Source organism: Heloderma suspectum, chromosome 1 (genome assembly GCF_057233095.1).
Source record: "Heloderma suspectum isolate Gila_16-S chromosome 1, 16-S_ref, whole genome shotgun sequence".
Lineage (NCBI taxonomy): Eukaryota > Metazoa > Chordata > Lepidosauria > Squamata > Helodermatidae > Heloderma > Heloderma suspectum.
Window position 1 is genome coordinate 135,643,523 of NC_139458.1, and position 14,804 is coordinate 135,658,326.

General features: G+C 43.4%; 1 protein-coding gene across 1 annotated transcript in view; it reads left to right on the top strand.

The window, feature by feature from the left end:
- DDB1 (damage specific DNA binding protein 1) overlaps positions 1 to 8,984 on the top strand; it is a 30,462-nt gene extending 21,478 nt beyond the window's left edge. Inside the window, exons 20-27 of the mRNA XM_084858753.1 lie at positions 253 to 417; positions 2,227 to 2,321; positions 2,473 to 2,643; positions 3,446 to 3,555; positions 3,671 to 3,840; positions 4,153 to 4,255; positions 6,405 to 6,528; positions 7,192 to 8,984. Coding sequence (XP_084714879.1) covers positions 253 to 417; positions 2,227 to 2,321; positions 2,473 to 2,643; positions 3,446 to 3,555; positions 3,671 to 3,840; positions 4,153 to 4,255; positions 6,405 to 6,528; positions 7,192 to 7,275 — 1,022 coding nt within the window. The 3' untranslated portion in view covers positions 7,276 to 8,984. The remainder of the gene's footprint in view (positions 1 to 252; positions 418 to 2,226; positions 2,322 to 2,472; positions 2,644 to 3,445; positions 3,556 to 3,670; positions 3,841 to 4,152; positions 4,256 to 6,404; positions 6,529 to 7,191) is intronic.
- The last annotated feature ends 5,820 nt before the right edge of the window (positions 8,985 to 14,804 follow it).

Sequence of the window (14,804 nt, forward strand, 5' to 3'; positions counted from 1 at the left end):
TGCTAGATTTCACTATTTATGAGAGATCCGCCTTTTGAGTGGCATGCAAAGATGTGAGAAGAGAGTTTGCGGAGGAGTAACTGGGGACACAAGCTGGCATGTAGACCCATGAGGTCTAAGTTGGCATGTTAGGGTTACTTTAATTTCTGTAGGTCCTAAGAGTTGCATATTTCACACAGGATGCTCTAGCCAGTACATTGAAAAATATCTTTTGCTGAGCTCTAACTCATTTTTTTCACTTTTTATCTGTAGTGCTTCATGCTCACCAGTTTCTGCAGAATGAGTACGCACTAAGCTTGGTCTCCTGCAAATTGGGCAAAGATCCCAACACGTATTTTATTGTGGGCACAGCCATGGTGTATCCTGATGAGGCTGAACCCAAGCAGGGTCGTATTGTGGTGTTCCACTATTCTGATGGTAAGAATTGGAGATTTGAATACATTTCCACATTCCCACTAGAGACCTGCTGACATTTATGAACATTATTGCAATCTCTGGTTTTGCTTCCTTTTAAGGCCCTCTGGCCATTATGATTTTGCCAAGAGAATTGTCCTGTGCTCATGAGAGAGCTTTTCTCCTAGGTTCTTCTACTTAGGAAGTCTTGGAACTTGTTCTCAGTGTTTAAAGAACTGCCGTCTGCATATCAGGAAAACTCTTTTTATCACAGCTTAAAAAAAAATTACAATATTTATAAGCTGCCCAATAACAATGTTATCTTGCATACAATAGCAATAAAACAATACAATTCAACAATAAACAATAAAACATAATGCATAAAAAGTTCCAGCAGCAGAGAATAAAGTCAGTGTAATAAACTCTCAAGCAACACAAAGAAATAAAACAGATCTTAGATTTAAATATGAGAGATTAAAATAAACCCTTAGAAAATAAAAGGGTCTTCACTTGGCACCCAGAAGACCATAAAGCAAGCACCAAATAAATATCTCTGGGGAGACCTCGGTTGCCACCACCAAAGAAACCCTTTCCCCTGGAGCCACCCACCACATATTTGGTGGGCCACCCAGAGAAAGGTCTGTGAGGATGACCTCAGGGTCCAAGTAGGAGGAGGTGGCCCTCCAGGTAAAGAGACGCAAATTAATTGCAACTTATCCCCATTTTCAAGGGCAGCCATAAGCTTCTGGCCCATCCCCTTGGTTCAGCCTTCCCTAAGCTCTGGTGCCCCCCAGATGTGTTGGACTGCAACACCTCGGATTCCAACACATCTGGAGGACATCGGCTTGGGAAAGGCTGCCTTGGCTCCTGTTTGTCCCTGTCTTCAGTAGTGAATAGTAGTTTGCTAATTGGCCCCCAAAAGGATTCCTTCTTACCAGGAAAGTGGAAAGTTTGGATGGAAGTATCCTGAAGGTCTTATGCTTGTGAAGATGAATAAAATATTATATAACAGCTGAAAAACACTCTTGGTGAACTTGAAAAGTGACATTTTTTCAGTGTTCCAGGCATGGGGAAAGCCTTCAGGTGACAAAGAGACACAGGGCCAGTTTGCACATCACGCTAAGCCATTGGGGACTAATTAATCTGTGGGGCTTAGCAGCATGTGCAGTCGGCCATTTTGATTATTCAAGCCTTAACCGTGGTTTGTTGTGCCATATGAACCCAGTGAGGATGGGTTAGCGTGGTTAACCACCACCCAGAACCCATGGGCTGTTTTAGGATTCTGAGTGGCTTGTTAACCACGTCAACAACACACCCCAGCAGGTTCGTGTGACACGATAAGCTGCAGTGATGGCTTGAATATTCCAAAGCCACCTGGCAGGCACTGGAACCCACAGTTGCTTAAATAAGCCACAGTGGACTGCAGTGATTATGTGAACTGAGTCAGTAACAGCTGTAGTAGAATAACTCTATGCCAGGCATTATTATACAACATGTTCTTGCCACAACACCTCAGGGGTAGGGCTTAGCACAAAACCCATACAGGTCTAGATCTCTGGATGTAACTCTTCCCACTTTGGTAGCCTCGTGCATTTTATGTAACAGGATGCTCTGATGGTATGTGACATGGGAGGGGCTTAGCATAAACAGTCAGGGAGGATATTACTGGCATGCATCTGCTTACTTACAACACTAAACTGTGCCCACAGTGAAACATTAAGCACAGGCAGCACTGTCATAAGGATGTTTGGGCTGTAGCTATTTCTAGCTACTCTATGAGATGGGAAGAGCACATGCATTTTTCAAGTACTGTTGTATTGATGTGTATCCTAGGTAAATTGCAGAGTCTGGCTGAGAAAGAAGTGAAAGGGGCTGTCTATTCCATGGTGGAATTCAATGGAAAACTCTTAGCCAGCATAAACAGCACGGTAAGGCTTCCAAGAGCTCTCACATCAGTGTTCTCCAGAAATGGGGTGATAAGTTAATTTAGGAGACAGAGGAGGAGGAATGTATCTGACCCTGTAGTATTGTCCCTGACTCTTTCAGTTTTGGCCTTACAAGTCTGTCTTGTTTTGTCAGGTGCGGCTGTATGAGTGGACAGCAGAGAAGGAGCTTCGCACAGAATGCAATCATTACAACAACATCATGGCACTGTATGTAAAGACGAAGGGCGACTTCATCTTAGTTGGAGATCTAATGCGCTCTGTCCTTTTGCTTGCCTACAAGCCCATGGAAGGGAACTTTGAAGAGGTATTGATTCTGCTTTTACCTTAACGTTCAGTTCAAATTGATAATACAGTCACAGACCAGTTCATCTTAATGGATGCAGTGGCCAGGAAGGCCCCAGTTAAAGTGCTTCAGAAAAGAGGATAGCATTTGGTGGGAGAAGAGAGCTGTTTTCTATGTCTCTTGCCCATGATGATCTCATCACAGCATGTTAGGGCAAGGACTTTAAACATGATTTGTCAAACCAACTTCCAGGGCTGTCCCTACCATTAGGCAGAGTGAAGAGTGCCTCAAATGGCAGATTTGGGGTTGTAGCTCTGAAGGGCTGGCAAATTGTCCTTTCTGTGTGTTGTTCTGACTTGGAGGTGGGGCATCATATGAATTTTCCATTTCAGACACCAGATACCTTGAGCTAGCTGGCCTTATCCACTTCACCCTATATTCTAGACTGTTTGGATTCTGGTACTAATCAGAAAAACGGGATCTTCATGGAGAAGGGAGTGATTCACTAGGTTAACTGACTTTGCAAAGTACTCATCCTTTAAAATGTTTGAGGTGTGAATGTTTGTTTAAGGAAGTTGCTTAGAATTCCCACTTAGAGGCAAGGATTGGAACTATACACATTTTTTTGCTGAAGTGCTCTTGTTTGTGCTATTCTTTTCCACTAGCTTTGTCCTGCCTTTTCATCCCTTTATGATTAGTTGGCCTTTTGGGGTGCAAAAGACCCCAACACTGCAGTGCATTTTGGATTGAGGTAGCAAAATATGAATGCTCTTGCAGTGAGAACTTCAAAGCACAATAGCAAATGATATCTTCCTCTTTCTAGATAGCTCGTGACTTTAATCCAAATTGGATGAGTGCTGTGGAGATTTTGGATGATGATAATTTCCTTGGGGCAGAGAATGCGTTTAACTTGTTTGTGTGCCAGAAGGACAGGTGAGATGTCTCCTTGGGAAGAGATGGGCTGAAGCAGGCAGATGGTATCTGCAACTGGGAGTCCGGATGAGGTGTTTGCCCTGTCCTTTATCCTAGCTGGTTTTCTGTATTGCAGTGCTGCCACAACTGACGAGGAACGCCAGCATCTACAGGAGTTTGGCCTGTTCCATTTGGGCGAGTTTGTCAACGTCTTCTGTCATGGTTCCCTGGTCATGCAGAATCTGGGCGAAACATCCACACCAACGCAGGGCTCTGTGCTCTTTGGCACAGTCAATGGAATGATTGGTAAGGTTAGAGCCAGTCAGGGACATCTGCCATCTCCCCCTGTAGTATAAGGAAAACAACCCTGTCACTTTTTGTAGACACTGGAATATGAGGCTTGAGGAGCAGGGGACTGCAATATTGGGGCTAAGCTGTTGAAAGAATTGGAGTAATAGAGACCTTGGGAAAGAGTATATGGATGAGAAGCTGTACCTTGAAGTTCAACTTCAGATAAAGGCAGCATCCTCCAAGTCCTTCTGGGCCAAAGTGAACACCAAAATGTAACTACTGAATGTTCTTTTGGAAATTGTAACAATTGTCCTTCCCCCTTCATAGGGCTGGTGACTTCGCTGTCAGAAAGCTGGTATAACCTCCTGCTGGATGTGCAAAACAGGCTTAACAAAGTCATTAAGAGCGTAGGAAAGATTGAACACTCCTTATATCCTTTCTTTTTCCTATGATTGGCCTATGTAATGTTTAAAGTGCTGAAAAAATATTAGGCACTCTATATGGATGTTTTTAAAAACGGGTCCCTGCCCACAGGTTGCTAACAAAGGGGATGAGGGAGAGACATTACTACAAACTTGAAGTGAATGATTGAACAGGACAAAATCCTGACGTTCAAGGTTGTCCAAAATTGAAGAAAGGGGTGGTTAATTGTGTCAAAGGCAGCAGGAGATCAAGAAGGATGACGGATAAATCAGTATGTATTGGAATTTTGAAATTTCTGTGCAATGAATTTTATGAAAGCCAGGCTGAAGTGGAACGGTAGCAGAAGCGGCAGACAGAAATTGTAGATGGTGGGCATCGACATGCTCTTTACATAAAATAATTTCTTTTTAAAAAAAACAACCACCAAGAGGGAAACAAGCAAGAAATAATATATTTTTTTACAAAAAGAGAAGGAAAGAGGAAGAAGAAAAGAACTTTACTTTCATTGTTACCTGTTCTAAAGTCTGCAAGCTCTAAACAATTCACTGACAATAGCCATTAATATGGTACACTGAGACTGCAGTCTTATGCACACCTGGGCATAAGTCCTATTGAACTCAGTGAGGCTTACTCCTAAATAGACATGCATGGGATTGCGCTGTGAGTAAAGTAGAAAATAGTACTTGAGGTGCATACAAAGTTTTATCAGTCCTTGGATTTACTTTGAAACACCTCTCCCTTTATAAACTGTTTACTGTATCCCATGCATACTGTTACTGGGCATGGAAGGATCCAAGCATGGTTGCCAATTCTATTTTGATAATAAGGGATCTTTGATGGGATATGAACAGGAGTTACCAGTGCTCTCCCTCTCAAGTCTGTACTCTTCTGTGTGTGCTATCCATCTCTTGGACCTAGTTCACACAATCAAATAGCCCACCATGGTTGTTAAACAACTGTTGTATAACCCATGGTCTGTTGTAGGATTATGCGAGAGTTGTTTAACCCTTGCATAACCCACGGTGGATGGGTTCAGACACAATCACAACCCCTAGTCGGGGGCTGAATGTGCAAAATGCCAGCCAGCCCACACCACAGGTCGCTGTGGCTTAAACAACCCATGGTGAACTTGGTCTTTTAGCTCGACAACTTGGGATGAATGGAAAATAAGCAGCCTTTAATCTGAATATATGGAAGATATATTGTAAAATGTACCATAGAAGTTGCTTTGAAATGGTCCCATATAAAGGGAGCCTTTACATGACACATGTATGACTACCCTCATTTAAGCACGCATACAATTTAAAGAGATCTTTCAGAGCTGTTCTTTGCTAGATTTAATAACCCAGATCTGAACCCAGGTCTTTTAGTATTTCCATTGGATTGTAGTAAACTTCCTTGTTAACATAATAGGAGTAAACAGGAAGTTTCTGTAGTTTGGCAGCATGATAATGTTGTGCTGCTTCACAAACATTACAAAATCCAAATTTGAGGCTTACAGTGAAGAGGCATTTTTCATTAAATATCTGGTTTAGTTATTGCACAGCCTCTGGGTCAGGTTGTGTCAGAAATCTTCTATTCTACCCTTCATTAGTTTACCAGATCAGGTGCTGTTTTCCCCCTTAGTGATGAAATCTACAAAAAATATAGTTAGAAAGAAAACTCTCACCAGAAATTGTGATACCATGAATTACAGACAGTAGCTACATGTATCTGTTAAAGCTGTTAAGAACTGGTAGCTTCATTGGCAAGAGAGGGTTATTATATTCTATGAAACACCTGGAGCCAGAATTTCTTGTTGAATGTTATTTTGCATCTCCAGAAGACAGGTATCTTAACCACCTTGAAAGGGTTCCCTTCTGAATTCAAGAACAGTTTTTAACATAAGATTGCTGTCTTACATTCTTCTGTTCCAGACAAAGCACTACTATTTCTGTTTACTGTGCACTAGACAGATGTAATTCCTGCCTTAAAATCCGACTCTCTAATTATATAGGAAGGTCAGTGGATGTTGTTATACTGCACCACTGTTTGATGGTGCCATTTCTGTGTATGAAAAACATGAGAACCAGTGCTAGTGATAGATTTTTATTCTTAGTAGGAAAATGTAAGGCTGGTGTTGCTGAGAGTTTTATTTCCTTGATTCTTGATTGCACCTGGAGATCATTTCATACAGAACGTAAGACGGAGCCAGCTACAGGGTTTATTGATGGAGATTTAATTGAAAGCTTTCTGGACATCAGCCGACCCAAGATGCAAGAGGTGGTGGCTAACCTACAGGTGAGCTGGGAAAACTAACCATGCAGTAGACGTACTTTAGACAGCCCTTCTCATTCTTGAGAGAATCTGCAGTCCTATGCACACATGTGGGAGCAAGTGCCATTAAACTTTGTGGGGCTTTGGGGTAAACATATATGGGATTGTACTGAGAGGTAACTTAGGTGCAATCCTAACTAGATAGGTGGTCGCCTCTGAGGTCAGAGGTGGCCACCTATCCAAAGCAAGGCAGGAGGGGCACAGGAGGATCATTCCCTCCGCACCTCTCCTGCCTTGCTATTCTTTTTTGCTAGACAGCCGTTTTCGGCTGTCTAGCGGCGGGGGGCCGACCAGGAGAGGAAGCTGCCATATGACACATTGGATGTGTTGTATGTGCAGCTCCGCTCTCCCAGCCCCAGAACGCCCCCAGCCCCACCCCTTTTCAGTCACTCTGCGCTCCTCTTGCGCTGCCTCCGAGGCAGCATGGACAAGGGGAGCGGTCAGTTTTCCAGGAACTGACCTAGGAGCACGGGCTCCGAGGTCGGTGCCCAGAAATGAGCATGTGCTGTGGCCCTCTAGACAGTGTCTAGCAGCCATAGGATTGCTCTCTCAGAAGAATGCACTCTCACCATTGTTTCCGCAGAATAGCTATGTTTCTCCTGATGCTTCTTGCCTCCTTGTTTTCAGATTGATGATGGCAGCGGTATGAAGAGGGAGGCCACAGTGGATGACTTGATCAAGATTGTGGAGGAGCTCACCCGTATCCACTAGCTGGATGAGGAGATATTTCCTAGCACCTTCCTCCATGCTAGCACATGGAGTCTTTCCCACCTGCAGCTGGGTCCCCTAGCCAGTTGCAGTGTAATACTAGAGGCAGTAGCAATGTGCCTGGGTGCAAGTGGGGAATCCCTGAACTGAAGCCATCCCACTAGGGTCTTGCGGATGCAATATTGGCTGTTGATGACATCACATTCTGCTTGGATTCACCAGTCCTGTGGCTCTCATCTGCCAACTCGGTCCCAGACAGTTGTTCCAATTGAGTAACTGCTAGCAGTTGGCAAAGGTGCACCCCCTACCTAGACTTTTCCCACAACTCATTCACGGTTGTCTTTTAGTATCTTTCTGGATTTTTTTGTTTTTGTTTTGTCCTTGTGTTTTGAAGTGGGAGTCTTCTTTTTTTCTCTTCATCAGTTTGGATGAGATGTGGCTAGATGGCTGTATCTGGTGTTGGGGAGATGGAAATGGTCCCTACTGTGGCTTACGGAGATGCCTGTCTTTGTAAGGAAACCCAAGTGTGGAAGATCTCTCTACCCCCAGGCCTGGCTCATTCAGGGAGAATGGGCTGGAAAATTAATTTTCTGTTGTTGGTTTTGGAATTTTACCAAATAAAAGTAGTCCAAGAGGAAAAATTTGGCTACTGTTTTACAGTTGTCCCCTGCTCTGCTGTACTCCTTTGCTGAGGAGGATTTGGTACCTTTATATATATTACAGCATTCCATTTATTCCATCTGTTAAACTGGATGCTTTTTAACCTTGCTTCACTTTTAGTATTTAATTTCCTCCCAAAATCTTTCTGCTAAATAAGCTTTCAGAAGAAGTGTGAAGAGTCTGACAGTTTAAAAGCAGAAGGCATGGATCAGTGACTGTTTCTTGGCTCTTTGTTTGGTGATCTTGACATGGGGTTCTTTTCCTTTCTAGCCAATAGGAGGCAGACTACCAAGAAACAGAGGGTGGCCCTGAGTTTGACTGGAAAGAACCATCCTTTCCTTCTGAAAACTAGAAGTCACTCTTGTCTCTACAAGTGAAAGAGAGAACTTCAGTAGCTTTGGTCTGCTGGCACATGCTGGGATATTTTTTCCTTCGGCATGATGGAGAAAGGAGCGCTTAGCACAAGAGGTTTTCCTCTCAAGAGGAATTGTACCCAGTCCCTTCTAAAATGAGCTTGTGGTCTGAGGGGGAAGTGCTGTTCATACCCACCTCACACGTTCGTTTGCAACTTCTCTCTACTACCCTGTAGAGCACGAAGAGCAGTAACAAGGGCCTGAACAGCCAACCCTGGCTGTTCTATATAGAAAGGTGGGATAAACATTTTTTTAATGACTATAAAGTCAAACCACTGGGTTTTGTAACAAAGCAAATGCACAGGAGATCATAGGTACCCTCCTAGGTCTGTTCTGCCCCCCACCCCCAGCTTCAGTTGTCCTTCAGCTATTCTCGAAAACCATGGCCTCATTCTCTCACCCCACCTCATACTTTGAAAAAGCTAAGTACAGAGGGAGGAAAGCTTTATGTTTACTGGGCTTGTGATTCTGTCAAAGGATCCTGCACGCTCATTTGAGTTATAGAGGGGATGTGGTATCTCTCATTTGCTTTTCAGGGTCTTACTCTTCAGTGTTTTGGTTAATCTTCAGTGCACAGTTCCCTGTAATGCCCAGCAGAAGGCAGATCACTCATTAAATAAAATGTCTCAAAGCTTTTAAGTAGGGTTGTATAAGACATTTATTTCAGTTTTTGACCAGAATTGACCCAGTTCACACCTCTGAGAACTGAACATGGACCTGAACAGTCTGTGGTCAAAATCCATACATTTCCAAGCTTGCGATGCAAGTCGGTGAACAAAAATGCATTTGAAAAATGTGTACATCTAAAAAATGCACATGAAAAAATATGTAGCTTTAAAAAAATGCACACAAGCATGCTTTGTAGGAGAAAAATATGTACATTTTTAAAATGTGCATGATTGATGCATACATTTGAGGAAATGCACACGAAAATATGCATACATTTTCATGCTAAAAGAAAATAAGTAGAAAGCTCACAATCTGATAATGGACATGAGTTGGAGCGAGCTTCAAGGTGGAATTCGCAGGACCTTGATGATCTCAGGTTTTGCTGATTTGCACATCCCTACTTCTAAGCCCTCGCCTCCTAGCACCTGCAATATCTGTAGCATCAAGTCATGTCCTGTCCAAAGCCTAGATGATTGTGCTGTCCCTTCTAAAGTGATTCCAAGACATCATCACTGGCAGTGTTAATTCCACAGTGTTAATGCTGCTAGTGCCAAAGACATCAAGCTTCTTGTAAAACCTTTTATCCTTAAAATGTTTTCTCTTGGAGCAAAGTGTTTTGGAAACATTTGTTTTGTAAGAAATGCAGGCCATATAATCTATCACAGGGCTGCAAACCTTCCTATGTAGCTAGTGGCCAAGTTGCTTTATAGTAGAAGCATTCTCAAAGAAGCCTGGCTGCCCTCCCAGAAGGAATGATTAAGAGATCTGAGACTTCAGAGATGTTAAGACTACTGCATTCTGTTCCCTGCAGTTCTTTGAGTTTGGCCTTAAATAAACTTACAAGATCTCACTGCTTTCATTAGGGTGGCCACTTCAGATGTGTACTGCCTGAGGAAATCTATGTTCCTATATCACATGCATATTCACAAGTGAATAAGTTTATCAGTGATCTCACATGAGCTTCACAGAGTGAAGCTTCAAGTGCTTCCCATCATTTTTCATGTTTTTATTTTCTTGTGAAATCAGAGTTGGGAATAGTGAAAACACACATCCAATGGAATGGGCCCAGAGTGCTACCCCCAGGCCAAAAGCCAAAACTGGTGTGTGTGTTAGAGGAGAGGGCTGCAACTATATTTGGAGGGCCTCATCAAGTCAATGCAAGTTATGCTTGCTAATATTTCCAAATACTTGTAGTAGGCACATGTATTGTTAAGTATTTAGAAACGTATTTAATACACAGAAATACAATATACTTTCCTAATGTACAGGTTTTAGCACAATGGGAGTGTAATTGATACAGAATATATTCCCCCCTTTTTATAGCATGCTTTTGCAAGTGGGGGTGGAAAAAAGAGAATTTACTTTTCTTGGGAACATATCAGATGCGTGAGACATGAGGGATATACTGTGACATGGCATAGCTGAACTGTCTTAGGGAAGGACTGTAGCTCAGTGGTAGTGTCTCTGCTTTGAGCCCTGGCATCTCCAGGTAAGGCTGAGAGAAAGCTCTCTGGAAGCCTGGAGAGCTCTTGCCGCTCAGCGTATACTCAGTGAGCTAGGTAGACCAGTGGTCTGACTTGTTATAAGGCAGCTTTCTATATTCCTAAAAGCGAAGATGTAATACTGCTACACATTAGTCTTGGTAAAACGTCAGTTTGATTTATGTTTAGTACATAGGGTAATCCAGCTGCAGTGAAATACAACAACCATGTAGTATAGTCTCCCGTATAGTATAGTATAGTAATGGGTATAGTGGCGAAGTTCAGTGCCACTCTCCATATTCAAAGACCAACATGTTATAGCTAACCTGGGCGTTAACACAAACAGCAAAATAAAACACTAGAAAGGCTGCAGTCCTATACCTATTTATTTGGGAGTAAGTCCAATTGAATCCAGTGGAGCTTACTTCTGAGTCGACATGTATAGGATTGCACTGAAAGCCTCCCTGCTTGTGGAAAACTACCACGTAAAGGAAGAAGGTTCTAGTCTTATACAGGCAGTTGTTTTGTTTAATATGTGAATCCCATACCTGTATTCTGAAGCAGTATAGTCACAGAATCATAGAATTTTAGAGTTGGAAAGGACCTGGGCATTCAGTTAGTCCAACTTCCTGTTCAGCGCAGCAGGGCTCTTCTGAATGTTTCATTCAGCTCCCCATCAGTAAGATTTTTAGATGTCATTATGGTAGAAGGAGGAACATTGACGGTAGAAAGGATTTAGTAAGGAGATGAATTGTGGAGAGAGGTGTGCCCATCAAGTTGGGCTTTTTCTGCATGATCAGGGCTTATTTTTAGCTTTGAAAGTGCTGTCATTCTCTGGCTGTGACACAATCCAGATATCAGCACTGTAAGCACAGTAGACGGTTCCTACCTGATGATGCCAGAATGATGGCCTCTGACTTGGACGGCTTTTTAAAAAAGGGTTGAGACAAATTTGTGGAGGATAAATCTATCAACGGATATTACTAGTGATAGCTAACCGGAACCTCCATGTTCAGAGGCAGCGTACCTGTGAGCATCTGGTGCTATACTAGGGACAAAAAACCACGGGGAAGGCCTGTTGCTTGGAGGCTTCCCAAGAAGCATCTGGCTGACCACAGCTGGAAAGAGAGTGTTGAACTACATGGGGCCCTAGTCTGAATCAACAGCGCTCTTCTTGTGTTTTCTACCTACTGCCGTTTGTTCCTTCAACTCTCATAACCAGCCTGCCCTACTTCTCACAGAGGTACAAAAGGTGCTCGGAGCTGGGGTGGGTGAGCAGGGTCAAAATTTGCCCAGCTGTAAAACTTTAATTGCCTTGCCTTCAACTGGAGCTGCTCTTTGTCATCTAGAAAACAGCCCAATTGGAAGGGGCACAGCTGCAGCTTTATGAAGGGGAGCTTTGTTTTGTTTGTTTGTTTGTTTGTTTCCCTCCCTCAGGACAACATGGACTTGGCAGGATGCACAAGGGCCAGTGCAGTCAAAGTATAAAGAAAGGGACTCAGTCCATTGTTTATCTCTCTTAAGGGCAGGTGCGACCTAGACAGCCAGGGTTGTGGCAAACTCCTCTCTTCTGGGGTTCAGTCCTTTTTGTCTGTTGCCGCAGGCTCCATTCTGTACATGTGTTTGGTTGAGATGTAAAACAACTTTACATCTCAACCAATATAAAGGCCGGCTCCATCATCCTTTCCCTTGTAGTAATCTGAATGTTTCCATTGCCACAACGCTACACTAGCCCTGATCCTTTACGTATAGTAAGGAACACAGGAAGGTCTCTTATACTGAGCCAGACCACTGGTCCATAGAGCCTGGTATTGTCAACATTGACTGGCAGCGGCTCTCCAAGATTTCAAGCAGGATTCTTTCCTAGCCCTAACTTTGAAATGCCAGGGATTGAGCCTGGGACCTTCTGAATGCAAAGCAGGTGCTGCTCTGCCACTAAGCTATGGGCCTTCTAAATGTTTACCTTTCCCTCCTAAATGGATGTGAGTGAAGATAGCCTTGATGTGTAGGATGGTTGTATGGGTACTCCAGGTGAAACGTGTACTGAAGCAAGGGAGTGCACAGCATGCGTAAGCATATAAAAGCAAGGCTTTTACATAATGGTGGGTCACAGCTAGAGAAGGGGAGTAACCTTACAGTGCAATCCTAGAGATGTCTACTCAGATGTAAGCCCCCACTGAGTTCAATGGGACTTACTCCCAGGTATATGTATATAGGATTGCAGGCTTTCTAGTGTTGGCTGCTATTTAGAAAATCTTTAAGAACGTAAGAAGAGCCCTGCTAGATCAGGCCAAGCGTCCATCTTGTCCATTATTCTGTTTACACAGTGGCCAACCAGCTGCCTAGGGGAAGCCTGCAAGCAGGACATGAGGAGATGGCAGTTTACAAGTTTTAGTGCTATGATGCAGGAGTGCTGCTTAGCCTCTAAATATAAAACATAAAAATGAAACTTTTTAAAGTTCATGCTCCTGTATGGTCAGGATGGATGGAACTGAACATAGGTAATTGTTCATTACCTATGATGTCACAGTGCTGCCTCTGACACTTGTTCAACAATGCACCACACAGCATTCACAATCACACGTGTTTTGCTAGCAGGGAGGAAAACCATGTTTCTCCATTATTAGAGTCAATAATAGGTCTTTATTAGCGTGCTGGGGAAATCTAGCCCCTCAAGAAAAGAGGCTGTGGATCCTAGGCATCAACAAGATAATTACTGAGCCAATACCATGAATACCACATCAGGTTGCAGACCGGCCTCCTCTTTGCATTTGGAATGTGCGTTAGCGCTCCTGAGTCCTGTCATTGGTGTCTGACCCTTTCCTCTTCACTTGGTTAGGATCTGATTTCACTTTTTGGACCTTTCTCTCTGATGGGAGAGCCCATTACAGAATCGTTCTGAACTGGATTGTTAGTAGGAACCGATCCTAACAGCTGCAACTATTTCAGCCTTGTGTTTGGTGTACCACTTGTGTTAATGATGGTTCTTAATGGTGACTACCAATTAGCCTATGCAATGGGCAAGAGGAAGTGTGTGTGTACATACAGGTATGTACATGTGCTGCTGGCCAATCTCAGCCAAAGTCTCCATGGGCTACCCATATTACATATAGGGCTTTTCTACATGGGGCTTTTAACCTGCCACTTTACCAAGGCTTTTGTTTCCAGATTCTTTGCAGGATTAAGCTCAGCTCCTTTACATGTGTTTTTTTTCCTGGGGGTTTTGTTCTCTTCCTTTCCTTATGTTCCATTACAAAAGCACTAGGTGGTGCTGTAGCATAACGGAATTGTGCAATTACAATGGGCTTTATCCCAGCATTCACAAATAATACCAGACTTTCCTCAAAAAATCCTGCTAAAATGGTTGCAAAGCATGGGACAGGCCCTAGGTGATGACAATGTCATGTAAAGTACTTGCAAACTACTGGGAGAAATCACAAGTGCACAATAATGTAGAATAGTAGAAAGTAGAAATAATGTAGAAAGGCTCATAATGTTTTGGGGTGATTTCAGATGAGGCTTTTATTGTGCCATCGCCCTAACTCATTCATGGAATTGTAATGGGGTGTGTGTGTCCAAACATCGTATTTCATTCATCACCCTCCTGTGTTTTCCCACCTCTTCTTCCATCATTTTTCTTACCTTAAGTTGCTTCCAGATGGAGGGGTCCCATCCTAGTGCTGCAAACAGAAGGCATTGTGCAGCTATTTCATCTTTTCTTTCTTAATGAATTTTCCATGTCAAGAAAAAAAGATGGAAGAAGCAGTGGGAAAATATGGGAGGGCTATGAGAGCAAGACAAGGATCTCTGTCACCTTCCATCCCGTACAATTCCATGAATGTGGCAGGGTGATGGTGCCATAAAAGCCTCATCTGGAAGGACCCACAGAAAATCCATTAAGGAGAAAGAGATGGACTAGTTTGCATAATGCCTTTTGATAGGTAGCCCTAGGAATCCTCCATTTGGCAGCACCCTTGGTCAAATTCTGAGACACCTGTTTTTTTCAGGCATGGAAGTGAAAACGCGAGTGACAGCTAGGGAAAACAAAGGTCTTTTGGTCTGTGCCTACTCTCGCCCCTTCTTGGTTTGCAGCGCCTCTCTGGAACAGGGCACCTGCTTTATCATAAGTGGCACGCACCCCTCTCCCCTTCATATCGGACATGTGCCTCGTGTTGTCAACCCCACTGGCTCTAGCTTGGAACACTTTATCTGCTTCAGCTTCTCTTTGGTACAGCTGGGAAAGCAGCCCAGGGAGGGGAAAGGGGAGGGGGGATTCTTGAGCCTTGCCAGATGTGGAAAAGGAGACTCC